Source organism: Barbatula barbatula (assembly GCF_947034865.1).
Source record: "Barbatula barbatula genome assembly, chromosome: 6".
Classification (NCBI taxonomy): domain Eukaryota; kingdom Metazoa; phylum Chordata; class Actinopteri; order Cypriniformes; family Nemacheilidae; genus Barbatula; species Barbatula barbatula.
Window position 1 is genome coordinate 19,663,713 of NC_136765.1, and position 27,891 is coordinate 19,691,603.

Genomic DNA, 27,891 nt, shown 5'->3' on the forward strand with positions numbered 1-27,891 from the left:
ATATAGCTAAGAATTCCGGTGTGATTAGGTATTTACTGTACCCTTAATGAAATGTACATTTTATTGTTGCATAGTTTATTCAGTTCCACATGGCTGTTTTCAATAAGATTTTTGCATTTCCTTCTGAACATAGTCCTAGAATGCAAACCTGAATGTCAGACTTGATTTATGCTTGTTTTTGTTGAAATCAAAGCTATCAGATCCACTCATTATCTCTGAATACATTTTAGCTTCAGTCATACACAATGAAAGATAATCTTTTCACAAATAAAGTTTAAATTGGAGACGGGAGTGCTTGCAGATGGAAAGCTTTCTTTTAACTATTTCGTTGAAAAACCTGCTATGAATGACGTTCATTTTTAAGAGACATAAAAGTCCCCAAATTCCATTTAACATTACATCATGTTATAGGTATTAGCTGTGGTTGTCACGGTTCCCAAAGGAATGGAGAGAGAGAGAGAGTTGTAGAAGGTTTGGGAAGGGGGGCTCCTTTAGTGTCAAGACCATCTGTGTAATAATGGTGGGTACATTAAAAACCCACCTTGAACCCCAGAGCTAAAAAATATCACTTCTTGGCACTCTCTATGAGCACACGGTCAAAACTTTTTTAACAATGTGTCTGACAGCTAGTCAGCCGAAGCAGACTCCACCCAACACACATGTACAAGTATCCTCATATTTCCATCAGTGTTGTATTTTAAACGGTATAGCGTGAAGGGATTTTTATGAATAGATTTGGGTGGTCTGCAGCATTTTAGGCATTGTAATGTGAATGTGTTTGAGCGAATGTGGTTTGAGTCACCTGACTTGGATATGACCCAAATCTTGCTCAGTGTTATAGGTCTGTCATGTACCGTGGGATTCACATTGCTACGGAGAGTTCTTGAATAATTTCACTAGGCTTTAATAATTCATATGTCCCTTTCTGTACTGGCAGTACTGGGAGTGGTTTTGTGTCCATACAGTGGAAGTCAATGAGGGCTAATGTTGTTTGATTAACACCGTTCTTCAAAATATCTTAATTTGTGTTCTGCAGAAGAAAGAAAATCATACAGGTTTGGAATGACATGAGGGCAAGTAAATGATGAAAGAATTAATTTTTTTGTGTGAACTATCCCTTTAAGATGCACTTTAGTACATCACGAGTGTTATTGGATTTATTAGAGTTGCTCCAGACGCCTCATGTGTGAAAGCGTGATCTGATTTTTGTAGCTCTCTCAAAGAGATGGGCGTAAAAAGAAGCATACACATGCTGTCAGGAAGTCTTGATTCATTCTAGTGTATTCCCTGTGGACTCGGTTGCACTATGTCTGGAAACTCCACTAGCGAGCAGAGAAATGCAGATAATCCACTCAAACTGTGTCTGGCCTGCATGGTTATATATATATATATATATATATATATATATATATATATATATATATATACTCACTAGCTTATATAGCATGTTCCTCAAGTGTACTATGCTGAGATTAGTCTGACCTTCAGAACATGACTTTTGGAATCAAGATTATGGATTTTAAACAATATATTTTGAGATCATTCTTTTCTCAATAGTACTACAGATCTAGGCAGGTGAACTTCTGTTTTATTTCTAAACATAATTTTGGATTATGGAATTGTTTGCTGATTTAAAGTGACACTGGCCCGCATTCACTTTCACTGTATGGACACAAAACCAATGCAAGTGAATGGGGGCCAGTTAACAACATTCTTCAAAATATCTTCTTTTGTGTTCTGCGGAAGAAAGAAAGGCATACAGGTTTGAAATGACAAAAGGTTGACATGACTAACACAGGGTAGTCTTGTCCTTATAATGATAAAGACTTGCTGATATTTCAAAACAGTATGTATTTTAACATTTATCCCACATAAACATCCACTGCACGTGGATTATAGTACAAATTGTACTTAATCTTAAACTTAAGGAAAACGTAACTTTTCCAGTTTAATCAACAGCATGTCACAGATTATAGAGTTTAACTGTAAAACCATCTGAAGATTGTTCTGAATCTGAAAGCAACCTAGAGGGCTAATGAAAGTTGCTGAGTTATTATTTACAGTCGATTGTGTCATTTGTGAATGTTTGCGAGAGTTTATCCTTCTGCTTTGTGTACCAGCTGTAATCAGACGGTCTAAAACCAGACACTCAGGAAGGAAGACTATTGTTACTCCAAGAAGCTGTTTTTAGAATTTCCTTAAGGAGACGTAAACAATACAAATGTGCAACTTTTGGAGATCTTGCCTTCTTTCAAAAGTCTGCCCTTATTGTTCTTTTGATCCCTTTTCTGTATTAAAGTATATATTGTTATATTGTTATCTCTCATGACCAAACATTAGATCGTCATCATTAACTCATTTTTCACCTTGACCAGGGTAACGCATAACTACATAATATACACTTTAATTTCGCAGAAGCTTAGATGACGCGTAACAACACATACATATTAGAGATGCACCAATACTACATTTCTCCACCATTGCAGAAAGACGATTATTCAGAGTGATATCTGCTGATGCCGATTCTGAAGGTTAAATAAAAGGGATAATTATTTTGAAAGACAGTCAGTTAACGAACAGGTCTCATCCACCTATAGAAGGTTAAATAAATACTTTGTAGTCAATGGGGGATGAGACCTGTTTAGTTTCTGACATTCTCCCAAATATCTTCCTTTAATAAGGTTTGGAACAATCTCAGAGTGAGTAAATGAAGTCATCATTTGAATCCCTTTGATATTTCATAACTTTCTGAACATTATTAATTCATATAATCACTATTAATATTGAACATCAAATTGGTGATGTTTTTTTCTAGATACTGTACATAAATTCATTGCTTTTTGCTGTCTTCTTTTGATGGACAGGATGTATCGGCCCTTATTATATGCTATTTTTAAACGGCCAAAACCGATTATATGATAATTTATAACCGATAATTTGTTCTATGAAAGTTGAAGGCAGTTTTGCAGTGTCATCCAGCAGATCTTCTTTGGATTGGCACGGTTGCTTGATCTTGCTGAGTTCATACAGTAGGTTGCTCCGATCTTTGACACTACAGGGAACACTACAGTGATGTGTAGATGGCTGCTGGTTACATCTCTATTCAGTGCTGCAAAAATCGATTGTATTTCTCAGTAAGAATGTATTATGTTTCTCTAAAGCAGTGCTGGGCTGGTATTGATTTTTAAAGGGGACTGCTCCATCTCTCTGGAGTGTGATGTCATGTTCAACCCTGTGATGTCATGTTTGCCCCTCAAAATGTTATATGACAAAAAGGATTTGTGCTGTTACTCTTGATTAATGTCTTGTTGTTTGCCAGGGTAACGGAGTTAGATATGGATGTTGAAACATTGTTGGGAGTGCAATTTTCAAACCCCAAATTTTTCCAGACTTTCAAGGCTAGAGAAACTCTTGCAAACACATTCTTTCAAATACAGCCCGGCTTCAATATACAAACAACTCTAACAATTATTATGCTTTCGAGGGTGGAACGGTAGAGCATTGCTTCATTCACAGCTGTTCCGTGGCTGCTTTTGTCCTCTGTGTGTGTGTGGCATGTGTGTTTGTCTATGAATGTGAGTGTTTATTTGCGTGCTTGTGTATGAGTGTGTGTGTGAGTGAACAGGGCCAGCTGGTCACAGGGAATCTAAGCAAGAGGGTGTCCTGGCTATGTTTGGTTTTTGGCATTTATAGTGCTGGAGCTTTGAATGGTGCTTTACATACACATGAACTGGATCAGTCTCACTCTTTCAGTGGCCTGTAAGGGCTCCATTTAGATGTGCTGAATTGGGCTCACTGCGCTTTTCAGACAGATTTGTGTGCTTATACTTTTTATAAAAATAAACTTGCCATATCTTTACAGATTCTAAATGCTTAAGATAAGCCCTTTCATGTTAAAGGAGCAATGTGTAGATTTTAGCGGCATCTAGTGGTAAGATTGCAACCAACGGCTCACTCCACCCCTCCCTTTCAAAGCACTACAGCAACTGGCACAGGTTAAACATGTTGACCCGTTTCGGTTCTTTGCCAGAGGAGATAACATATTCACGGAAAACGCTCTGTAGAGAAGGTTTTCTGTTTAGGGCTACTATAGAAACAACATGGCGAATTTGATGTAAGGGGGCCCACAGTGTATGTAGATAGAAAAAGCCCATTCTGAGGTATTCAAAATATAACACTTCATTATGTATGCTCTTTATACACCTCTGAAGAAATATGTATATTATATTGCATTTCTGTTAATAGATCCTCCAAAACAAAAAACACACTGGACTTTGAAAATAAATAATTATTTTCAGAATTGTTGAAAAGTGTTGCTTGCATGTATCTCTGCATACGGCTGTTGCTTTTGGAGTCCTTTCAAACCAAACATAAAATAAGCAATTTTGCTTATCTCAGATGTTTTGAGGTAAATAAAAAAAGATTCTAAAAATAAAGGCTCAAAACTGTAATATGTAATGTGAAACTCCGTATAGGCAGGTACTTGCTGATTTTAACTACTGAACAATCCAGTGATGATGTTTTTTTTTGTTCTTTATCAATAAGCCCCAAGAAGCAGTGGGTTACTGTGCATGACACAAAGCGGAGTACCGTAAACCCCCTTAGCTGTTATCAAATGCACTGTAACCCACTGCTTCGCTGGGCTTATTGCTTTTATAAAACGAATATTCCATATGCATGGCAAGGTTCCATGAAATAAATAAAATAAAAGGATATTTAGGCTATTTAATGCTGTTATATATCAGAGTATTTTATAACGGCTTAGAACTCCGTTCAGCCAATCAGAATCAAGGGCAAGAACTGACCATTTTATAATGCATAATAAAGTAGCAAAAAAGTCACTTTGAATGACACAAGCGCATTCTATTACAATGGGATTTAATCTGTTGGGGAAGTTGCTTTACCCTGCGGTGACGTAGTTTCCGATTCTTGAGAAAACGTCTTATTGTGTTTTTCTGTGGTCATTTTAAAACTAGTACCTGTAACCCCTCCCCTCCTCAAATAATTATAACATGCTTTCTCACCACCCTTCATATTCAAACTGTGGTACTGAAAAAAACATTTAATAAAAAACATCACTCTAGCACTAAAATGTGTTATTTTCAAATTTTTTCCACTTTTGTTTGGAGAAATGAGGTATGTGACATTACAGGAAATAAAAGTTCCACCGAGGGAAAAGATAGGAAGGGAGACTTAAAATGACAAATAAAAAGACTTTTTGTCACATAATGTGCTTGATGGATATCTAATTATAAAAAAAGAAAACAGGAATGTGACATTTATGACTGACATTTTGAGTGGATTGTTAAGACGGCCTTTTTATTTTTTCATATTTATTTATCATTTATAAACCCGTCTCTGGTTTTGACTCACTAGCTCACACTTTATTCAATTCTGCGTATTTTATAGATAACAGATTTCAGTCCTGAGAGCACTTTTCTTGGAAGTCTTCTGTCTGTGCAATGCATGCCTCTCTGCTTTATTATTTCTGTATGTTTGGCTGTTTGAAATTCCTGAGAATTTGTAATTCCACAGAGGAGGTATGACCTCTGACACCTGCTTCCTGCCAGAATTTTGTATAGAATTCCAGAGCCTGAACACTCATTCATTCGCTCCCTTTCTGTTATGGACGAGAGGAGAGCTGAGCTCATTTTCACATATTCTCTCTGATTTTGCTTGAGTAAACTTAAAACAGTCCAAGTAAAAACTTGCTGACTAAACCATTCAAACATTTCCTGAAGAATAACAATGCAGAAAGTAAATTCAGGTAATTTATTTGACCTATCTCCCATTTTGGACAAAAACTTCTAGATTCAGACTTACTATAATTTAAAAATATTGCCTTTTGGGTGTTGTGTTAAAACAACCCATTATAAGTCCTGAGTAAAAGAATCGATCTTAGTCGTTGACAATCATTATTGCAACATGAATTCAGGGTCAGACCTGTTTTCAGATGAATTTGTTTGCCACGCACACTATGTAAGTACAGTCTTTAAAATAGCAGGGAAAGCAAATTAATCTGTGAATTAATCTGTTTCACACTATGGTTATAATGCGGGTAATTTTCCACCATTTGTGGCTATTTTCTGCTTTTCGATTCTCACACATTCGGATTCTCGGTTGTGTTGACATTGAAAAGACATAAAATGCACACGCACATATACAGAACAATGAATGGTGCTAATAAAGAGGCTCACAATCAGCTGCCGGTCGCCATTGATGTCGAGTAATAACCCTCACACAACTTTAATGTGTTATAATGAAGTCTCTCTCCGCAGCGAGCCGTGTTGCCATGTAAACAAACTTAAATTCCTTTAACCCCCAGAAAAATATAAAAAGACGGTCAAGTGTGTGTCTTTGAATAACACTTCACTTATAGGCGTTTATCATTATGGACAATCATTTTACTCCTTCGGTATTGATTGTGATGTTCCTTTGTCCCATTTTAAAATCAATCTCGGTGGCTGGAAGCGAGTGTATCGGTGAGTGGTTGAAATGAAGTGCGAGCCGCAGGTAGCCAGTCACTCAACCCGTAATTACTCGCCGGAGAGCTTCGCGCTCATTCTGTTCACTCTGTCGCTCAGTATGGGGTAAAGGCGGGAAAGAGGATGAACGCTCTGAAAAACGTGGCGTCCCGCCGAGAGCCAAACCCGGGTGCTCGTTTAGTGTTCAGGGTGCTCGGAATCCGAGTATTTTAGCAGAGCTATTAGGCCCGGCTAATGAGGACGATGGGAGTGGACAAATACAACCTCTAATTCGATTCAAATGTCAGTGTGGAGGGGAGCAGCTGTTGCTGTGGTGGCCTAAAGCTCTTAAAGGATTTGATGATTTTATGACCGAATCATGTAAAATACGAGACGTGAGCGACGTTATGAAAAGTGTGGCCAAATGAATGGTCTTTCAGACGAATTCGCTGAACATTAATTGAGGCTTTTAAGTCTAGTTCCTGCTATAAATCGTTCCCGCTGAAGAATCATCATCTATGGAGCCATTTTGTCCAGGTATCCACCTGAGACCAGGGAATTGAGCCTTAGAGTGCATCCTTATGTTCCTAGTGCCGTATAAATGGATTTAGTTAGCATGGATAACCTGATCATTGCAGGCTACAGTTTCTTCTAAAATACAATACTGTAGAGTATAGCTTTAGCGTTTTTATTTTGGTCGTCTGTCTTTTTAAAAGTTATTGTGCCATGGGTGACATCAAGAATTGTCACATGTTGAACCATTTTCACACAGGTATTACAAAATACCCAAACGTAAAACTACGAAACATTCTTAAATGAACAGTTCATCCAAAAATGAAAATTCTGTCTTCATTTACTCACCCTCAAATTGTTCCAAACCTGTGTAAATGTCTTTGTTCTGATGAACACAGAGAAAGATATTTGGAAGAATGATTGTTACCAAACAGTTCTTGGCCACCATTGACAAACCTATTTGGAAAAATGACAATGGTGGTCAAAAGTGCCCCAGAACTGTTTGCTTTCCTACATATTTCAAAATATCTTCTTTTGTGAAATGTTTCTACTACGCTTGTCAATGGCGGCCAAGAACTGCTTGGTTTCAAGAATTCTTCCAAATATCATCAGAACAAAGAACTTGCATACAGATTTCTGCATCTTATATACAGATTTGGATCCACTCTAAGTTAACAAAGAATTTGTATTTTTGGGTGAACTGTCCTTTTAAGACAATCTAGTGTAACATGATTCTGGCACAGAATTTCATTGCAATACAATTTTGTGTCATCATCTATGTAAGGTTACATTTCTCTTACGTTTACAACCCTCTTTCACTCTCTTTGCAGATGCAATGGCCACTCCATCTCCTGCCAAAAGTATGGGCGACCCAGGCATCACGCCACTCTCCCCCACACATGTACTGGTGAGCATGATTTTTTTTATTGCCATCACCATGTAACCCATTACGTGAAGTGTCTGGTATGCAAATGTGGCCTTAATGGATTTTATACGTATTTACAGTGTGCTGCAATTACCTACGAAAATGCAATGCTTGACCTATACTTGACAGCATGACTTCCTCTTTTTCTCCATATCTTTGTTTATGTCGCTCTTTTTCTTCTGCAAAAGGACTCTGAGGACAATGAGCCTACGAGACATCAATCCGTGGTGGTGGTGGCCATCGACTTTGGCACTACCTCCAGTGGCTACGCATATGCCTTCAATAAGGAACCGGAGTGCATTCATACCATGAGGTGAGACAGAACGGGCAAAACCTTGAGGGGGGAGAGAGGGTACACGTGAAAAAAAGCACAGAAATGAAATACAGAAGCGAATCTGAAGATGTTTTTGATAGACTAATATAATTGTCCGTCCATTAGCATAGCTTGCAGGGTCTCTGTTTCAGTCGGAGGCACTGGACTCGTAGACGCCCAATTAAAACTCATATCATATTAAATATCCGTGTGTGTGTGTGTGTGTGTGCGTGCGTGCGTGTGTGTTACTGTACTTCATCTTTGTGTTTGAAGGGTAACCCACAACTGCTCTGTGACCTTGACCTGACCTTTTTTGTCACGTGATCTTTGAACCTAATCCAGAGTCAGTCACGCGTTTCCAATTTAAACTGGGATGTGAAAGTCTTTCAGGTCACAGTATCAATTAGAAAGGATGGAAATAAGATTCTATTCGTAAAACATACGAGTACAGCTCCTCGCAATAAATATTCACAATCACAATGATGTTTCAGGATGTAAAGTTAAAAATGCTGTTAGTTTCTTATTAAAGGCAGTCACATCTGCAGATGTTTCGATTTAAAGAACAAGAACTCTTGACATTCAGTTGTAGTGTTTATAAAGGATGCCGATTGTGTTAAATGTTAGTAAATGTGGATTAGTAAATCTGACAAAATTGCTCCCTTTTGAAAAGACCTAGCACACATTATGAATCAGGTTCTTTTGTGTTTTAATTGTAAACACACAACACAAATAGCCCGAGGCATGTATTTGGTTTGGCCTGAAAGTCCCTAAATCTTTACATAAACACGGATCTGTTCCTTGATCTGTTTAGAATCAGGGAGGCAGCTGTTTTGAGTTGGCGATCAAAAAATTGACCCTAATCTGTCCTGATTCAACAGAATGCCTGATTCATTTTTTTTAGTTTGATAAAGACCCACGTTATTAAGACTGAAAAGACGAAACCTTATGGGATATTACCTCCTGCACGGTGGGTCAGATCACTGGTTTAAAAAAGGTCATTTCATTGCATTTGACCGTTATATAGTGTCTTTCATAATTTTGTATTGATTATGAGTTGTATATCTGTTGTTTTATTAATCAAACCAAACAAACTAATGTAAAATGTTTCGGGTTGAACTGTGCTTTCTTTCAAATAAAATGGGATATTTTATTTTTTAATGCAGTGACATTCATTACATTAAGTAATACATGTACGCTACTCTGATACGCAAATACTTTTTTGGGCTGCTGTATTAATATAATGAAGTGTTTTTATTCTGTGGCATTTTCTCTGCCAGCTCCTTTGAACCGTGGAAGTAAAAGCACATGAATATTTTAAACCTCTATGTCTCTCTAAGATACCTATGTGGGTTTTTTATGACTGTCTCTATGGATATTAAGGATAATGTGATGTGGGTCGTCCTAGGTCAGTTTTCACATAACAAGTAGAGTAGCTCCAAAATCTCCCCAGTTGGAGAATTTAGTTTCCATCTGGTTCCCCAAGACTACCACACTTACACTTATGTGTCTTTATCTTACTATCACCGTCCTGCAAACACACATACTGTATATAGACGTTTATCATGTGGCACAGAGTAGCTTTTATATCCTTCTTATTTTATATTTGGGTGATCGGTTATCAATTATTTTGCATTACACTAATAGGAATTTAGTGGAGTAATGTGCCATTAGGAAAATGTCACAAGGCAAAATCCCTTAGATATTTCCTCTTGAAATGTATCGGTGCTTTTTATCTGCCTTTTGAAAACCAAATGATCTGATGTATGGTTCTTTTGTGAATGGTTGATCTGCCTCTGTTGCTAGGCGTTGGGAGGGCGGAGACCCAGGTGTGTCGAATCAAAAGACGCCCACCACCATTCTCCTGACCCCAGACAAGAAGTTCCATAGCTTTGGTTATGCAGCTCGAGATTTTTACCACGACTTGGATCCCACTGAATCTAAACAATGGCTCTACTTGGAAAAGTTTAAAATGAAACTACACACCACTGCTGTAAGGAAACTCTTACTGACATACTTTTTATTGATTTATATAAGAGTGCATTGAGGAGCCTCAGGTTTTTAATAGTACACATAAACATTACGGAAATTACTGATCATAAATAGAGGGACATTGTTTCCTTTCCTTCCTAAAATATGCATGTGTGATACTGTTGGAAGGTATTTACTAGACATTTTGTCTGGCTGCCGCTGTCAAATATTAAAATATAAGCCATCCATAAATCTCATGACACCGTATACGTACTGTTTAATAAATCAAAGCTTTCAGAAACTGAAATGACTCATGCTGGTAATGACTCTTGCTGGTCAAATTTACTAAATCGGATGTCACAAGACTGCTCCAGTGTTTTATGATGTACTAGCATGTTTCTGAGATCTGTATTTTCTCCTCCAGAATTTGTCCATCGACACAGATTTGCATGCCGCCAATGGGAAAAAGGTGAAAGCTCTGGATATATTTGCTTATGCTCTGGCTTTTTTCAAGGAGCAAGCTCTTAAGGTATATCACCATTACATTTACCCATGTATTATGCCAAGGTTTTTTTTTGAATATCAGAATGAGTGTCCTGTTTCAATAAACTACAGTGTAACCTACTCGATATTCATGTGCTTGAAAACTTGATGTACGCAATGGGCCGTGTAAATCACCTCCTTCTGAAGCTGATTTATGATTGGTTACAGGAGCTGAGTGACCAGGCAGGGGCGGACTTTGAGAATGATGATGTCAGATGGGTCATCACTGTACCGGCCATCTGGAAGATGCCGGCCAAGCAGTTTATGAGAGAGGCCGCATATAAGGTTTCTTTTTTCTACCTTTTGTATTTGTTCTTTGTCACACACATTCACAAATAAACACAATCCTGTCTCACTTTGCAAAATGATCTCTCTCCACTGTGTGCAGAATTGTTTCTGTGCCTTTTCATTGCTATTAATTTTCCTATTCATACCTCATGCAGTGGTGACAGATTTAAATTGGCTTTTTAAGCTGCACGCAAACATAGATTACAAGGCGACTTCAACAAGCATAATTTAAATATTGTTGTTATTAAGTCCTGCAGAACTGCCTTTTACCATCAGGATTCCGTGGTGTTCAGTCAGTGCTATCGCAAGAAAGCGACTATAGGACTACAGGTTTTGCTGGTGTTCAAATTCTCAAAATTCAGTTCATGCACATGAACATTAAATATTTAAAATGGAGACGAAGAGAGAGAGTCGATGTGATAAAGAGGTATTTAGAAGTTTAAGATAAATCAGAGAGAAGGGAAATGAGGTAGAGAAGAAAAGTTGGAGGGGTTAAAGGAAAGTCAGTGCTGATGGAGACAATGATCTCATCCTTTAGAGACAATCTCTGTTTTTCTTTTTCGCACACACTTCAGTCAGGTTTTTAACATCACCTTGGTTGTGGTCGACATTAAAGATGAAATGTATATACTTTATATAAATCATACAATAAATATAGAAATGTCAGGATGATGGATTCTTATATTTTAAAATGAAATAGTATTGTTGTGGGAAAAACTCTGAAAGTACTGTTTGATTTTTTTTTTATTTTTTTTTAATGTGACAACTCGAATGACGAAAAGGTTAAAATGAATCGAAACTATTTTGTTTCAATGTTTAGACATTGTTTATGAATATAACATCAGTCTCACTGTATAGAATCCAAGAGGATGAGTACTCTCACAAGAGGTGAAAAATACTTATGTATGAAAAATGTAAAAGTATAAATGTACTTATGTTCTTTTATGAGAGTGTTTTTTCTTCTGACAAAATACTGCACTACATTATAAAGGATATACTACATTTCATAGATACATTTGTATCATTTTTTCGACTTTAATACAGTGTATAAATAAATATAAAACCGAGTACTTCCACACTTTTAGAAGTAAATAGTAAGCTACTTCAGTACTAGATTTGTAATTATACTTAAGTATTAAGAGGTACAAAGCAACATTTATTTATGAAAGTTAAGTGGGAATAAAGCATGCTATAATACAAAGTAAAATCACTCTCACAAAGTACATATATTTAAAAATGTACTTGAGAGTATAAATACTTATTTTACTGTACACCTCTGTCTCACAATGAAGAGAGAGAGAGAGAGAGAGAGAGAGAGAGAGAGACGATAAGCAAGACGTGTCCTTGACTTCTCTCATCTCAATCCAAAGCAAAGAAAAAAAAAGAGATGTGCAAAAGCAAGTGAGTTTGACAGATACATAGCGGGAGAAGATTTGAAAAGCAGGAGGTCTGCAACACCTGATATCTGTGGGTAGAATTCCTGCACAGCTTGTCTCCAGAGTGTGTGTGCGCACGTGCGTGCATGTGTGTAATGACTCAGCTCTTCAGCTGCAGGATCCGAAGGGAGGAAAGCGAGGACACTGCATTCCCGTCTCTCTTTTTTCCCCACTGCATCTTGCTCACACACCGGCCCCATAACTCACTGAATCCTGCAGCGCGCTCATAACAAACACTGCCACTCAGCGCAGCGTGCCTGTGTGTTTTTACAATCCCTTGTGTTTGAAGTGTGATGATCTGTTTCTGATATATCTGCCTGCCTGTGGCTCATATGTTTGTGTGGGTTAAATAGTCATGACAGGTAACAGAAGTCTTCAGGGTTGAGTTAAATACTGTTGATAACCATGCTTATGCACCCCTCCGTATTGAACCAAAGTGCACGATGTCTGTCACTATTCTTGGCAAACGATGATAACACGGCCTATTAGGAGGTACAATTTGATTTAATTTCTTCACATATTCTTCTGTTCTCATCTAGGCGGGTCTGGTTTCTCGTGAAAACCCAGACCAGCTGATCATTGCTCTGGAACCCGAGGCTGCATCCATATACTGCCGCAAGCTCCGTCTTCACCAAATGGTTGATTTGAGCAACAAAACTTCCCTGAACGGTTATAGCCCGACAGAGAATGTTGGGGCGGGAATGACACAAGGTAAGCCATGTCCATTTTCACCATATTCTTGACAAACATGTTTACCACACAAAGAACTTAATCTACGAGCACACACTCAGATTATTCTCATGGTTATGGAGCATACAGTAAATATTCATGGTGTTGTATTGCCCGTGTGTACAGCTGTGTGTGCTCTCAATTTGTGTTGAATTTCTTGTCTCTCTGTTTCATGATCATCTACTTTTATGTACAATGTAAGTTTGTATAAAATTGTCTTAGCTTTTCTGACTATAGCAAGATAGCAGTTAGGGCTGGGCGATAAATCGATTTTATCGATTAACTCGAGTTTGACGTTTAAGGCGATTTTTTTTTTAATGAAAATCGGTTTTCTCTTGAACTTCTATGACCGACGCTCCCGAGTGTTAACACCAAACGCGAGTTGCGCGAATAAAACGCGCTATTCGCGAGTAGTTGGACGCTTGAACATTTTGAGTTTACTCGCTTCTTTCACGCGTGTAATTCGTGCATTTGCGTGTGTAATTCGCGCCATTCATGAGTGAAATACGCGTCATGGGAGGGGCTTCTGGCAAGCGGCTCTCGTCTAATTGCGACATGGATTTTGTTGAGAGGGTAGCGGCACACCCAGACACTGATCCACTTCAGTGGTGGAAGCGTCACGAACCAAACTTCCCAAGGCTCAGTAATCTGGCCAAAAAACACTTGTCTGTCCCTGCTACAAGTGCCCCATCAGATAGGCTTTTCAGTGTGGGAGAGGGCATTTTTACATGTAACCGGGCATGTCTCAAGCCAGAGGTAGTAGTAGACAGGCTTGTCTTCCTGGCTAAAAATGTGTAAATGAAGAATGTTGAAACTAAAGTAATGGATGCAGATGTTTCATTTTGTTTACAATTTCAGGGATTCAGGAAAACCGTTTAAAGTTTTGTTTGCACTTTATGAATACCACTGCTGTATGTATTTTTGTAATATATCTAATTTTGTCATTTTTGTTACATTTATTTGACCAAAAAGGGACACACAATTTAATTATTTATTTATATTTATATATAAGTTATTTTGAAGGTGCATTGTGTCACTGTAAGTTTGAGGTTATTAGAAAACTGATAAGCTACATTTTCACTGTTTACAATGCCAGGGCCTGGAATCTCCTTTACAAGCATGTTTTAAGACTTGTTTCCTGTTACACTTATGCTCCAATGGGAAATTTAGATTAAACTGTATAAAGGAAAATCAGAACACAATTAAGAGTACATTTGTTTTGAGCAATTTCTTTGTTAGTTGTAGTTTGTTTTTAAATAGAAAAAATAAATCGATTAAAATCGAAAATCGGGTTTGGTGTGAAAAAAATCGGAGATTTTTTTTTTAAGCCATATCGCCCAGCCATAATAGCAGTAGAGAAAATTCAACCCAAAGGCACATTAGTCATATAGATGGAATATCGAAATCTCTTTATTACTGTACATTGTCTAATTTTCAAAGGTAATTGCCTTTCAGATACATGTTAAAGTAAAATGGAGAAAAATTCTTAGTTAATGCAGATTAGTCCTTGACTAAGAGCACCCGAGTTTATTGTTTTGATTTTAGTTTTATTTCGTTTTATTAATATTTAAAATGTAGAATTTTTTGTTTTTATGTTCCTTTTAGTTCAGGTTTAAGCAATTTTGGTATATGCTATGTGTTTTATAACTTAATCTATTTTTTATGTCCCTATATAATATGAATTAAATTTTATTTTAGTTTCTGTCTATCATTATAATTTTAGTGCTTTAAACTTATGTCAGTTTATTTTTGAGGCAACATTTCAATTTTCCGTTTAGTTCAGTTTTTCCCAATCATGTGTAGGTCAATATCTGATTTGATTTCAATGACCAGAAAGTTTACAACGTTTTAATTTTAGTAAACTAAAATAACCTTGTCCTGCACTGAATAAAGGCTGTTCACCACAGTTAAATGAAAATGCGAAGTTGCATGCAAAAGAAGAGAATCATCATCAACTTTTTAAAGGTCCAATGTGTATTTCTTTGGAGGATCTATTAATAGAAATGCAATATAATATACATTGCTGTATTCAGAGCTGTATAAAGACCTTACGTAATGAAGCGTTATGTTTTTATTATCTTAGAATAAGCTATTTCTATCTACATTCCCCATGGGTCCCCTTACATTAAATTAAAATGGACAAAGGGAGCATGTTTCATATATATGTTATCTCCTTCGGCAAAGAAGCGAAAACGGGACATCATCTTTGTCCGGCCTCAAAATGATGGGAAAAGGGGTGGAGTGAGCTGTTGGTTGCAGTTCGCTATATCACCACTATATGTCGCTAGATTTCATACACTGGACCTTTAAATGTTTTATATGGTTTTGTTTTGTCTTTACTTGCATGTACTATGCATGTTTGTTGCACATAAACACGTAAAGGCATGTACACAAATGTCATTAACATTGCACAAAAGATGTCTGCATTGCTCTCTGTGCTCATCATTGATTGAAACTTTAATTAACAAATAAATATTATATTTTATATTTAAATTATATTTATATACAATACATTATATTGATATAAATATTTCTATCTGTTTTCTATATATTTACCTGTGAGTGTGACATGTCTTCTCTTGCGGTAAAGTAAAATGTAATTTCAAGTCTAAATGTGTGTTTTTCTATAATGACAGAACTTAGAAAAATGCTCATTTTGTCTGTATTTCTTATCCACCCTCTGTTGCCTGCGTTGGGTGCACAAAACCACTCTCTCCTCCTCCTTTCCCCCCATTCATTTCAATTCACCTATATTATCCTGCTCATGGTTTTAATACAGAATGCCAGAACATAAACTGTGGACTGGCATATTTTGAAATGGGCAGATATGTAGGTATTTCCTGATCTTAACAACATGAAAGTCGTTTTCATGTCCATTCAGATGCTAACAGTCATTTGCTGAATGATGAAGTCAGCATGAGAAACAGCTTTGGCAAAAGTCTTTTTATTTCTGTGCATGTACCTTCATTCGAAATGATGTTATTTCTTTGAAGCCATCCATCACATTCCTTTAGTAGCAAGTCATGTTAAAAATGACAAAAACAGTGTCAACACTGTTATTTGATCTGTTTCAGAATCATTTGAAAGATTAAATACATTTGTTTCAAGAATAGTTCACCTGATTATTCATTTAGCAGATGCTTTCACCCAAATATCGAGGTTTAAGCTAGTGGAAAAGAAAAACAGCATATATACAGGTTTGTATATACTGTATAAACAATGGAAAGTAAATGATTCTTAAGGAGCAAATTGTGAGGCAGCAAACTGATGCGTGTGTGCTATGGAAAGAAAACGATCTTCATGAGAAATCTTCACAAAGATCCTTTTCATACAAAGACATTTCATAGCAAACAATCACTGTCAAAAACTAAAAGAGCCCTATAAAAGCATATGAACTGTAAAATTAGTTCATATAACTTCTGAAGAAATATATCATCACCTTTATGCTTTGTTCTTTTTGGAGCTTGATGTCGTGTGATTATTAACTGTCATTGTATAAAAAGATCTATGTGATGATTCATTAAAAAATAAGCAATGAATGTTTTTTAAAAACATATTTTAGGGAAAATGTTATTCATTATTCGGTTGGTTTTTTGGTTTAGTATGTGTCTGTATGTTTGCACGTCTGAATAGTTTTATTGTTAGGCTGAAAATAAACAGGGTATTCTCATGATGTAACCAGCGGGAAAATATTGTAATTTTAAGAAGAATATGTGGTGCTGATGTTGTTTGTTGTATAGTGCTATAGATTGTCTGCACGGAGAAGAGACACGTGAAGTTGTGTTTATTCATGTTTTTAGCATCAGTGATGTGTCTGCCCTGTGTGTATATATTTGATATGAGAGTTGAGAAAAGGCTGAAATAGTTATAGTTCATTTTAGTTGACAGAATGTGAGATGGGAAACAGTTGTTTTGTGTAACGTGAGGCATCTGTCCGTCTGACAGGACCATAGATAGACCCATGGTTACCTAAAGCCCTGTCAGAGACAGACAGGAGATAACCTGACCCTTCAGGTAGATTTTTAGTAATCATGTTGATTTCTTATGTAGTCAATGATGCAAAGATGTAGGTGACATTTACAGTTTAATTCATTCAAAGCATCAAATCATCTGCACATCTATATAGTTTGATGTTATTCACATAAACATAGTTAAATGTAGAACAAAATCACAGTGTTTTGATGTTATTTGTGAGAGGTGCAGTTTCAGAGAGACTGGCTCAACCTGGGCTGTTTATATACTTTGACAACTTCGTAAGGGGGAAGAAACAGCTTTGTGATTTTATTCTCATACTACAGGAACAGAAATGTATTGTTTGATGTAAGCAGAACTGTTTAGACTGTTTAATTTACAAGAGGCAGCTGTCCCACACTTCATAAGAACCTTTGTGTGCATTTTATTGTTTTTAATGAGTTGCAGGAAATGTCGATCAGTTCCCATGCGGTCACTCTCCCTTACAGCTTACACTTCCTGTTTGGGAATGTTTACAACTGCCAGGATGGCCATTATCCTCTGATGTCATCAAACTAACTGCCCTTTATCGGACAATGCCAAGAGTGAATGAACAGAGACCCTCTTGCGTGCATTCCAGGAGCCAGAAAATTGAAAAAGAGGAAATCTATTAACGGAACAATTATAGAAAATTCTAAATATTTTTAAGACTATAGCTGGGATAGATCACCTAAAACTCATTTATTCATAATATACTTTGTACGAACCCTTTCCTTGTGTGGAAAACAGTTTTTGTGTCCATAAATTCTTATTTACTTACGTTTTGCTAAATATTTTCTTTTGTGTTCTGCAGAGAAAGTCATACAGGTTTCATTTGACATAAGAGGAAATAATTGAAATAATATTTGTTTGACCACAGCATTTAGTAATTTCCATACTGTATTGCATATTATAGGCATTTGCAGGCATGATAATGGGATGTTTATTTTGTTAATGCACAATTATGTTTACTTAAATAAAGGACAGTTTCAAAAGCCAACATTGCAACTATTGACCACTTTTCTTAGAATTTTATGAGTTGGGAATCCATTAGGAGCTTTAGCTTTAAGTAAACACAACGCAGCTCACAGTGACTATGATCCTTTTCTCATTCTGTTGCCTTGCCTGTATAGAACTGCCACACACACACACAAACACACAGCTTCACGCAGCCTTCCCTCTCACACACACTTCCTGTCTCTCTCTGTCAATAACTAGCCAAGGAGCATGTGCGCCGTAACCGACAGAGCCGCACATTTCTGGTGGAGAATGTCATAGGAGAGCTCTGGTCTGAACTCACTGAAGGTAGAGTCTCTGTCTTCTCAAACATCTTCTTGTAGTGTTTTGCTCCTGCTGTTTCTGATGCTGTCATACATAAAAAAACAAAGATGCCCTCTTAAAATGCACCTTTAGCTGGTTTCAGCCCTTGTTCTTCTGTTTGTATAAGCGGGTCATCAGTATTATCATAGCATCCTTTGCTTATCACTGCTGTAATAATCCCACGCAGATTCATCTGTTTACGATTTCTGCTCTTTACCATGAGAATTAAAATCTATCTACCTGTTTCTTCATTATTTTTAAATATTACACTTAAAAGTTTTAAAATGTAGAAATAAACAGACAAATAATTTTGTAAAGTTATTTCTCCTTTGGTTACCAACTGACTGTCGATGAGCCCTGAAAGTAGGTCAACAGTCCCCTGACATCTTGGAAAAGCTTATTTTCCTCATCTACAGGGAGTTTTTTGAAAATGTGTCTCAGTGTAAAAATGTCACCAGGCGGGATACAGCATACTCTTTATTCCATCTCACCAAATCCACAGATGACCTTTCACGTGGTTTCTGCCTCTCTAGGTGACCGTTACGTTGTTGTGGATTGTGGAGGCGGGACGGTGGATCTGACGGTGCATCAGATCCGGCTGCCTGAGGGACACCTAAAAGAGCTTTACAAAGCCTCAGGTACAAGTCTCCACTAGTGGCAAGCAGCTTCATACTGTATTAATGTGTTGCTTTAACACTAAAATTTACCCATAGATTTTTTTAAATGTACATAACATATTTTCAATAAAATATCTTATAAATTATATAAACAATTAATAATTACTTAGGTGAAACTGTGAGTTGAATTTGTCGTTGCATCTATTATTCTACTGCTAAGAAAGAGATTTTCTTACTTTACCTTTGAACATAAAAAACAGCATAAAAACACATTTGATGACTTAACATAGTAATTTAATGTCTCTTGACATTACATTTTGATGACAGTCACATAAAAAAGCACGGCGACTCTACAAAATTTCAGTCGCTATTAGATTTTTAATGATAATCTTGAATCTACAATTTTTATTTTGCCTTTTTGTGCAAGCACTGTCAAGCTTGTGCAGAGGCTGCAACTTTTGCCAGAGGGGAACTGGAATCCCCCGGTTAGGCTCCAATGGAGTTTTGGGTTCTTTGTCTGAATGATTCACAAAAGGTTCTTTGTGGCAAAAAAAATTCTTCAGATTTTAAAAAGGTAAGAAAGAGACACCTCTTTAAAGAAGCTTTGACTTCTTTCTGGAACCAAAATGGTTCTTCTATGACATCGCTGTGAAGAACCTTTTGTAGCACCTTTATTATTAAGAGTGTGGATCTCCAGAAGCACCAGACATAAAGCCCTACTTCTAAAAATATAATAAATATGACATTTATTATATCATATTAAATCATTTTCATCTTTCTACTTCACAGGAGGCCCGTATGGATCTATCGGGATAGATTATGAATTTGAGCAGCTTCTGTGTAAAATATTCGGGCAGGATTTCATTGACCAGTTTAAGATCAAGCGTCCGGCTGCATGGGTGGATCTAATGATCGCCTTCGAGTCTCGGAAGAGGGCAGCGGCCCCTGACCGAAGCAATCCACTCAATATTAACCTGCCCTTCTCTTTCATCGATTACTACAAGAAGTTCAGAGGACACAGTGTGGAGCATGCACTGAGGAAAAGCAAGTGAGTGACAGCAAAAAAAATCCTTCCTCAGGAACATAGTGGAAGTTGAGTTTTCAGTGTTGTATAATGCCACAGATATAGAGTCCAAGCAAACTAAATTTTTTGCAGAGGCAGATTATTAGCAATGGTTTAATTGTTTACTTAAATTATTAAAACATTTTTGATTGGCTTAATGTTATTTAACAAACTAAACCAGAATGAGAATGTTGCTTCAGCAACAAACTAAAATAGGTTGAGGCATTACAATTATTTGAGTTACCTCAAAACAAAATAAACTGAAATATATTAAATAATTAAATTAAAAACCTTAACAAATCGTATATCTTATACTTATCGTATGAAAAATGTAATGACAAAAAATAAACTCGTAACAAAATAGCTAAAAATGTCAAATGAATTAAGAGCTAATTTAAAATGTTAATAAAACTGAACAATTATTAACTCAAAATACATTTAAATGAACTAATAAAAAATACCCAAATCTAAAACTTAACACTCTTAAAAACTTAAAAATAAATAAATTACAACTCGTATAACTTCAAATTCTATAGCAATATTAAAAATAATATGACAAAAATACATAACACAATAACTTGTACATTAAAAAATTTAATAGGAGCAAGTTCAAAATATGAATAAAACTAAAAACATAATATTATAAATTGATAAGGTAGGACAGTGTTTTTAATGTTTTTTTCAAGTTTGCCCTATTTGTATTGAAACATTTCCAGATAATCTGATAGATTTATTCTAGATAAACAAATGTTGTTCTCCAATGTCCCACACTGGTGATGTGTTTTTCTGCTGACTCTTTGCCTCCAATGTAATTGTTGTCGGACTGTTTAAGGTCAGGCGTGTGTAATCTGCAGCGCCTGGAGGGTTAATCTGTCTATTCATGACTGCTGTCAATACTGTCCACACACAGCCAATCAATGAGCGTTCAGACCCTGTATAAAGACAGACCATGTCAGCTAAATGTGAATGCTGACTATGTGCTAAAAAAATGCCTAGAGATGTTTCAGTGTACAACACCCTGTTATCTCACATTATCACACGTTTCTCAGACATGCTGGATTCTGACTGGTTAATCATGCCAGTAACCATTCTCAATAACCACTGCATATCCGGTTATTGAGTTATTTCAGACCACTTACCGGGGTTACTTTACCGCTGTTACTTGAATGTTTCACATAACTAATAATAATCTCAAATCAATATCGTGTTCAGTTGCTTATGTGGCAGACATCTGTGTAATAAGCAGGATAACGTACATTCGGTCAGTTTGTGTCAGGGTCTGAAATTATTATTTATTATGTATTTTATCTGGTACTGTATGTATTTTATGGGTTCTCTAAGGTTATTTTCTTTCCTGACACCATGATATGAGATGAGCCCCTGTAAGAGGGTCCTAGCTTGGACGTTATTGATTTTGTTTTAGGCTTTATTTCTAACAGGGGAATGTTTTCCCGACAATCGGATGAGTCAGATGTCTCTGAAGACTCATTCAACCCTACATTACACCGCACTACGCAGCGATTTCATGTGTGCATGTGTAGGCTTTAACTGGAAATATTAGATATTAGCACACACACTGATTTTTGTATTAGCACACACACTGATTTTTATAGAGTTGTAAAACCTAAAAATATAAAGTCAATAATATAAGTGTTTTAGTACTCCGTTATACACCACAACACACTTGCACTTTGCATACAGGCTAAATATTAGTAATCTGTCATAGTTTGATGATCTCTCTTTCTGTCTCTGTTTCTCTCTTTGTATCTCCTCTGTGCTAACCGCAGTGTGGACTTTGTGAAATGGTCGTCGCAGGGCATGCTGAGAATGACTCCAGATGCAATGAATGCGCTGTTCAAACCAACCATAGACCACATTATACAGCACCTGGGTGAGTATGCCTTGTATAACGCTTGTGAAGTCGTGAATACTGTTTCCGCGTCCAAGCCTACATTAATTTCAATGGAGGATATCATTAAAACAGTCATTTATGATCACGGTTTATTCATATCTCACATTTAAGCAAAACATTTATAAACTCAGTGAACACTACAGTCTCCCGGAATCTCCAACATCAATATTTTGATAATTTGTAAAAAACAAATTGAAGTGTGGCCATTTGTGATTTTGTTATGCACATAAAGTATAGGGTCTGAGGTTTTCGGGCATTTCACATCATGCCATGTTTATATTATATATATATATATATATATATATACTGTATATATAGTATAGTATATTTCTTATGGGATCTAATAGAGCGGTTGGACCTTCGCATTATATGATACTCGCACCTGGCTCTGTGCTGTGACTCTCGCCTACAACATGTTGTTGAGGCAGTCCATTTCTATATACTTTCTACTATTTCAAACATACAATTTGACAAGATTTTGTAAAGCTATAAACTAATGAGCTGTCCTGTGGCTCAGTGGCAAGAGCATAGCACTAGCAATGCCAAGGTCATGGGTTTGATGCCAAGGTCATGGATTTGATCCCAGGGATTGCAAAACAAATGTATAGTTTAATCCAATGTATAGTATAATGTAAGCGTCTGCCAAATGCATAAAATGTAAAGAAATGTAATAAGCCACTGGGAGACACATTTAGGGCAAGTGTTGCCCCAGTCAGAAACATCTTAACCATCTGCCCAAAATACTCCAGCACACACATGCAGAATTGGGTCAGAACTGAATCCCTCAGCTCTCACGTTGGTTTAGCCCAGCTGTGATTCTTCAAAATAAATTACCACTATTACCAATGAACTGCATTTTCTTTCTTCAGTTAGATAAAAAACAATAAACTTTAAAGACACAGAAAATTACATTGCTTTACAATTAAACTTGTGATGGAACGTACTTAATTTTTTGTGGTCTTTAATTCTCGTTCTTATGTTTGTCCTTCAGTTGAGCTATTTGACAGGCCGGAAGTGACAGACATTAAGTTCCTTTTCCTCGTGGGTGGATTTGCCGAATCTTCTTTGCTGCAGCAGGCGGTTCAGAATATGCTTCAGGGGCGGAGTCGAATTATCATTCCCCATGATGTGGGCTTGACCATCCTCAAGGGGGCGGTGTTGTTCGGCCTTGATCCCAGCATCATTAAGGTGCGGCGCTCTCCGCTCACCTATGGGGTGGGCGTCCTAAACCGATTTGTGGAGGGGAAGCACCCGCCTGAGAAGATGCTTGTGAAGAACGGAACGCGCTGGTGCACCGACGTCTTCGATACATTCATTTCCACTGATCAGTCGGTGGCGCTCGGTGAAACGGTGAAACGCAGCTACACGCCAGCCAAGCCGTCGCAACAGGTGATCGTCATCCACGTGTACTGCTCGGAAAAAGAGTCGGTCAGTTTCATCACGGACCCAGGCGTGAGGAAGTGCGGTACGCTGAAGCTGGACGTGAGCGGTACCGAGAGTCCAGTGGCGCGACGAGAGATCCAGACGCTCATGCAGTTCGGAGATACTGAGATCAGAGCTATGGCTATCGATGTGGCAACATCTCGCACCGTCAAAGCTAGCATTGACTTCCTTAGTCAATAGAATTACTAAATGATAGAAGGATAGAAAAGGAGAAATATATAGGGAGAGAAATGAAGGCGTGGAGTCTCAACTAATACATCATCGTTGATTTAATAGTTGTGCCATTCATTCGTTGTTTTTTTTATTTCGTTGTCCTGATACTGTACGCAACACAATGTCTTATACAAAAAAGGACATTGAGCAGTGTTTTAATTTTGTCTATTTTCATATCAGACAGGTTACGAAGTACATTCACTTCACCTCGGCTTAATTCATTATTCTCTGTATGCTTCTATAAAAAGTCTGTTTGTAGTTTCGTAGTGGCTGTTGTATGCAAAGAGATGATAAACTGCATGGGTAGAGTCAAACTACAATAGCGCTAATAGTGCCAGTTTGGGATAGTGCCACGTATTAACAAGTCAACATAGCGCTAAATTCAGGTTAAGGCAGCTACATCTGTCTTATATACACATCATGGCAGAAATTTTATATCATTCTCTAACAAAACTTACTGCTTTGCTCTTAAACTCCAATGTTACCATAAAAAGTCCAGAAACAGTTCGTTCATATATATCGTGAGCAGGTGTTTTTGGATGCTGGACTGGTCAAATTATTAATTTCATAGTAAAGTTACTGGAATGAATCATCTCAAATACTTGAAAGAGTTGGAGCATTAATGAGAGCATTACAAGTTTGATCAAACCTGAGATGCACTGCAAAACATTTTCTTAATCAACATTTTGTTTTGTTTCCAGTAAAACAACATATTTTAACTTGAGAAATTGTGTATGGTAATGCTTGTTTTTAGAGAATCTGAATTAGAAACATATAGGGGTTGTTTCCTGGACGGAATAAAGACTAAAAATAATGTTAGAGCTGTCTAAACTGAAAACAGCTTGCACTAACAAACATTTAAATACATGCACACAAGTCATGTTTTATTTTGTAAAATCTCCTTAAATGCCCTTATTTTACTTAAAGTTAGTCCTGGCTTAACCTAATCCTTGTCCGGGAAAACCGGCCCATTAAGATTAACTTTATTTTGATCACCACACTGGTGTTTGTTAGGTTAGATTTATGCTCAGATCATTTGTTAATAAACATGTTATTTAGTCTCTCTCACCCTTAATGATTTCCATATGATCTTCTCTTCATTGTACTATCCAGTACAGCTGTAAATGTATATATTCTTTAAAACAAGTTTTAAAATCTAGTTTGTTTAGATATTTTAACTGGAAAACAAGAACAATAGACTGATTAGGAAAATGTTTGCACCGTGCGCATCCCTAAAGGTGCTAATATCTGTGACACAACTACCTTCAGTTCATCACCTAGTGCTACAGGACTGCAACGTATGGTTGATTTTTTTTTCTTATTCTTCTCATTGTAAGTGTTGTCATCTTCACTTTGTTTTTGTGTATGTGTGTGTGTTGTCCTCTTCCTAACAGCTTCCTTTTTTTGCATGTTTAAGGCATGTTATAAGTTCTGGGCAGTTCCATAAGCTGCATTTGGCATGCTGGACAACTATAAGGAAATAGATTTTACAGCCATTGAAACTGAGGGCGGCATTTGTTTTGTCCCAGAATTCACCATATCCTTCCATATTGTCGGTCAGTATGTTGCTCTGCGCGGAATGAGAACGCATCAATCCAAGAATGTGAATTTTAGCTGCGCCTGCAACATGAATGGAAACAATAGCCATTGCTATATGCTAGTTGCCTTTATTCCTGCTCTTTAGAGAGAGAAGCCACTGATATTTTTTCTTTCTTTTTATTTAGAGAATTATGAAGAATATGTGACAAAGGAAAATGTTTATTTCTGTATATACAGTATTTAAAGATATTGTACAGATTTTTAGCGTTGTTTTAGCATTAGCGGCTTCATGTGTGTATGCAGGACACTATTCTTTCATACTCACCAGCCTTCATATGAATCACCCTAATCCAAACCGAATCGTAACCATTCCACTTTAAACCCTAAAGAAGACCCTTTAATTTTCCTACGGCCAATGCCATAACCAGACTGAAACCTAATCTTCGCTTTAACCCCAATCTGAACTCTAAGAAAAATCTAAAAAATCGATTTATAATGCGACGAAACTCCTTATTTTAACCTCAAACTGACTCCCAATTCCTAATTTCCAGTTCCTGTTTCCTAATCCAAATACGCAAGATGAGCGATTGTGTGAGTTGCCTGTGTTGCTCTGTTTTGACTTGAAAGCCTTTGACCTTAAAAACTGCATTGACAGTTATCATTCACCACAAATGAAGTGTACATTTTGGTATGTGGTGGTTTGGGGAGATGAGGTGGCCGATGGTGTGTGCTCGCATCTTAGATGATAAGAGTGGCACAAATTAGAATAGTTCTGAGTTGGTTGAAAGAGGGCACAGATTGATAGCCAAGCCTCAGCTATACCTTCATAATGATACAACACTAAGATAAATAACGTAAGCAATAATGGTATTGCAATGTGATGTTCCAGCTGTACTCCATCGTGCTATTCTGCCAGTGTAAAGTCTTTGTGAAAGCTTAAGCTTCAAAATGTTTCTATAGAATATTAGTCAACATTATTAGATCAAGGTGATGGTTGTTTCATTGAAACAACATGCATTTAACATTATGTTGAGCATGCAGAGCACTGGAATTTAACAGTGTCAATACATGAGAAAACTTCTGATCAGCTTTTGGCGTTCTTGATAATCTGCTTTATGCAAATGCTTTGCAGTGCAAGACAAAACTTGCATTGATTTCAAAATAGTTCTTATAAAGAACCATTAAAAGCTGCAATAAATCGCAGACCATGCTACTAAGGGGATAGTTAAACCCCGAATATCACCCTCATGTCCTTCTAAAGCTTTTCATAGCAGCATGTCCAAGCTGCTGTTATTACTAAAATAATGTTTTGGGTAAAATATCATTTTAAAGTGTTCACATCCGCCGAGATCCAAAGTAAAACATCATCAAACTATTTCATATCAATTTAAATGAAAAGAACAAACTGTGCATACATTTGATGCTTAAGCTTCTCTAAATGTAAATTCTTCCCTGAATTTGCTGCTGACGTGATTGTTAATTGCTAATATTTGCGTATACTCTGCACGATCTGCATGAGTGACCAAAAAGACGAAAGAACATTACATTTTAATGTTCTATTTTCAATTACAGTGATAGATCTTTGGATAATAAATTATTCAAGCTATCATAGATCTATCATTGGCTGTGCAAGGATGTGATGTCATCAGATGATGCGTGTGCGTGCACATTTCGGGCAGGTGAGACATCTGTTAGCAGAGCACGCATTTGGACACAAACCTGTGCAGATTAGTGGAGTAAGCACACCTTTATTTGCTCTGAACGAGTTGATAAATGTTTTAAAAACAGCTTTTGTTCTACAAACCCTTTTGTTTATGGGCAGCTTTATTCTTTTTTATCAATGTGTAGCCTCTTGATATGCTTGTAAATCCACCTATAGAGCACTATTCTTTTGAATTTTGTTTTAAAGATTTTTATATTTGCAATTGTATTAAAGCTAGAGATGCTAATTCTTGTAAAGGGATGTTCACAATGACTAATATGATTTTGATTGGCTTGTCAGCATAAATCAGTTGTATTAGATTTAGCTAAAAGAAAAGTGGATTGGTCATAGGGTGTGAATCACGTGGGAAATGAAGTTCACCATTTACTAGATGTTGTGCTTTAAATGCTTAAAAATCACCTAGTCATTCACTTAAAAACAAGATGGCTGCTCCCGCTAGAGCAGGCATGCAGTCTCACACTGTGTGAACTCACAAATGACTCCCACTGGTTTCTTTTTAATAGATAAAAACAGTCACTGCTCTTGCCATTTGCACATCCAAAAACAGAAAAGATTTGCAACTGTATTTCAATCAATGCCAAGTACTAAAAGCCAAAATATCACCCAATAAAATGTGTATTTCAAAGAATGGTTGTGTTTTCGTTCTTCGTGAAAGGTTTTTGGAGTGGACTTATTTTCTCTTAAGGATTTTCTGTAAAGCAATCAATAATAAATGTTATGACATGTATTTGATATCATTGTATATACTTCAATCCTTTTGATGGTTCTTTGCAGATCTAAATGAAAATTTCAAGCCAAAACGTTTATTAACACTGTGAAAAATGTTTTGGATTCATCTCAATCTGGTTCCATTAAAAATTTTTGTTAATTCAATTTAAAAATATTAGTAAAA

The 27,891-nt window shown here is 36.7% G+C and overlaps 1 protein-coding gene across 6 annotated transcripts in view; it reads left to right on the top strand.

Annotated features, from left to right (window-relative positions):
* Window positions 1-27,615, top strand: part of hspa12a (heat shock protein 12A) — a 31,278-nt gene extending 3,663 nt beyond the window's left edge. For 3 of the 6 annotated variants that reach the window (XM_079459314.1, XM_079459315.1, XM_079459316.1), the window contains exons 2-12: window positions 7,808-7,884; window positions 8,091-8,215; window positions 10,019-10,205; window positions 10,608-10,712; window positions 10,895-11,011; window positions 12,990-13,161; window positions 18,388-18,474; window positions 19,023-19,127; window positions 19,896-20,154; window positions 21,957-22,060; window positions 23,073-27,615. In XM_079459314.1, the coding sequence (XP_079315440.1) occupies window positions 7,808-7,884; window positions 8,091-8,215; window positions 10,019-10,205; window positions 10,608-10,712; window positions 10,895-11,011; window positions 12,990-13,161; window positions 18,388-18,474; window positions 19,023-19,127; window positions 19,896-20,154; window positions 21,957-22,060; window positions 23,073-23,704 (1,970 nt within the window). In that variant the 3' untranslated portion in view covers window positions 23,705-27,615. The remainder of the gene's footprint in view (window positions 1-7,807; window positions 7,885-8,090; window positions 8,216-10,018; window positions 10,206-10,607; window positions 10,713-10,894; window positions 11,012-12,989; window positions 13,162-18,387; window positions 18,475-19,022; window positions 19,128-19,895; window positions 20,155-21,956; window positions 22,061-23,072) is intronic. The other 3 variants (XM_079459317.1, XM_079459318.1, XM_079459319.1) reach the window with 1 other exon arrangement.
* The last annotated feature ends 276 nt before the right edge of the window (window positions 27,616-27,891 follow it).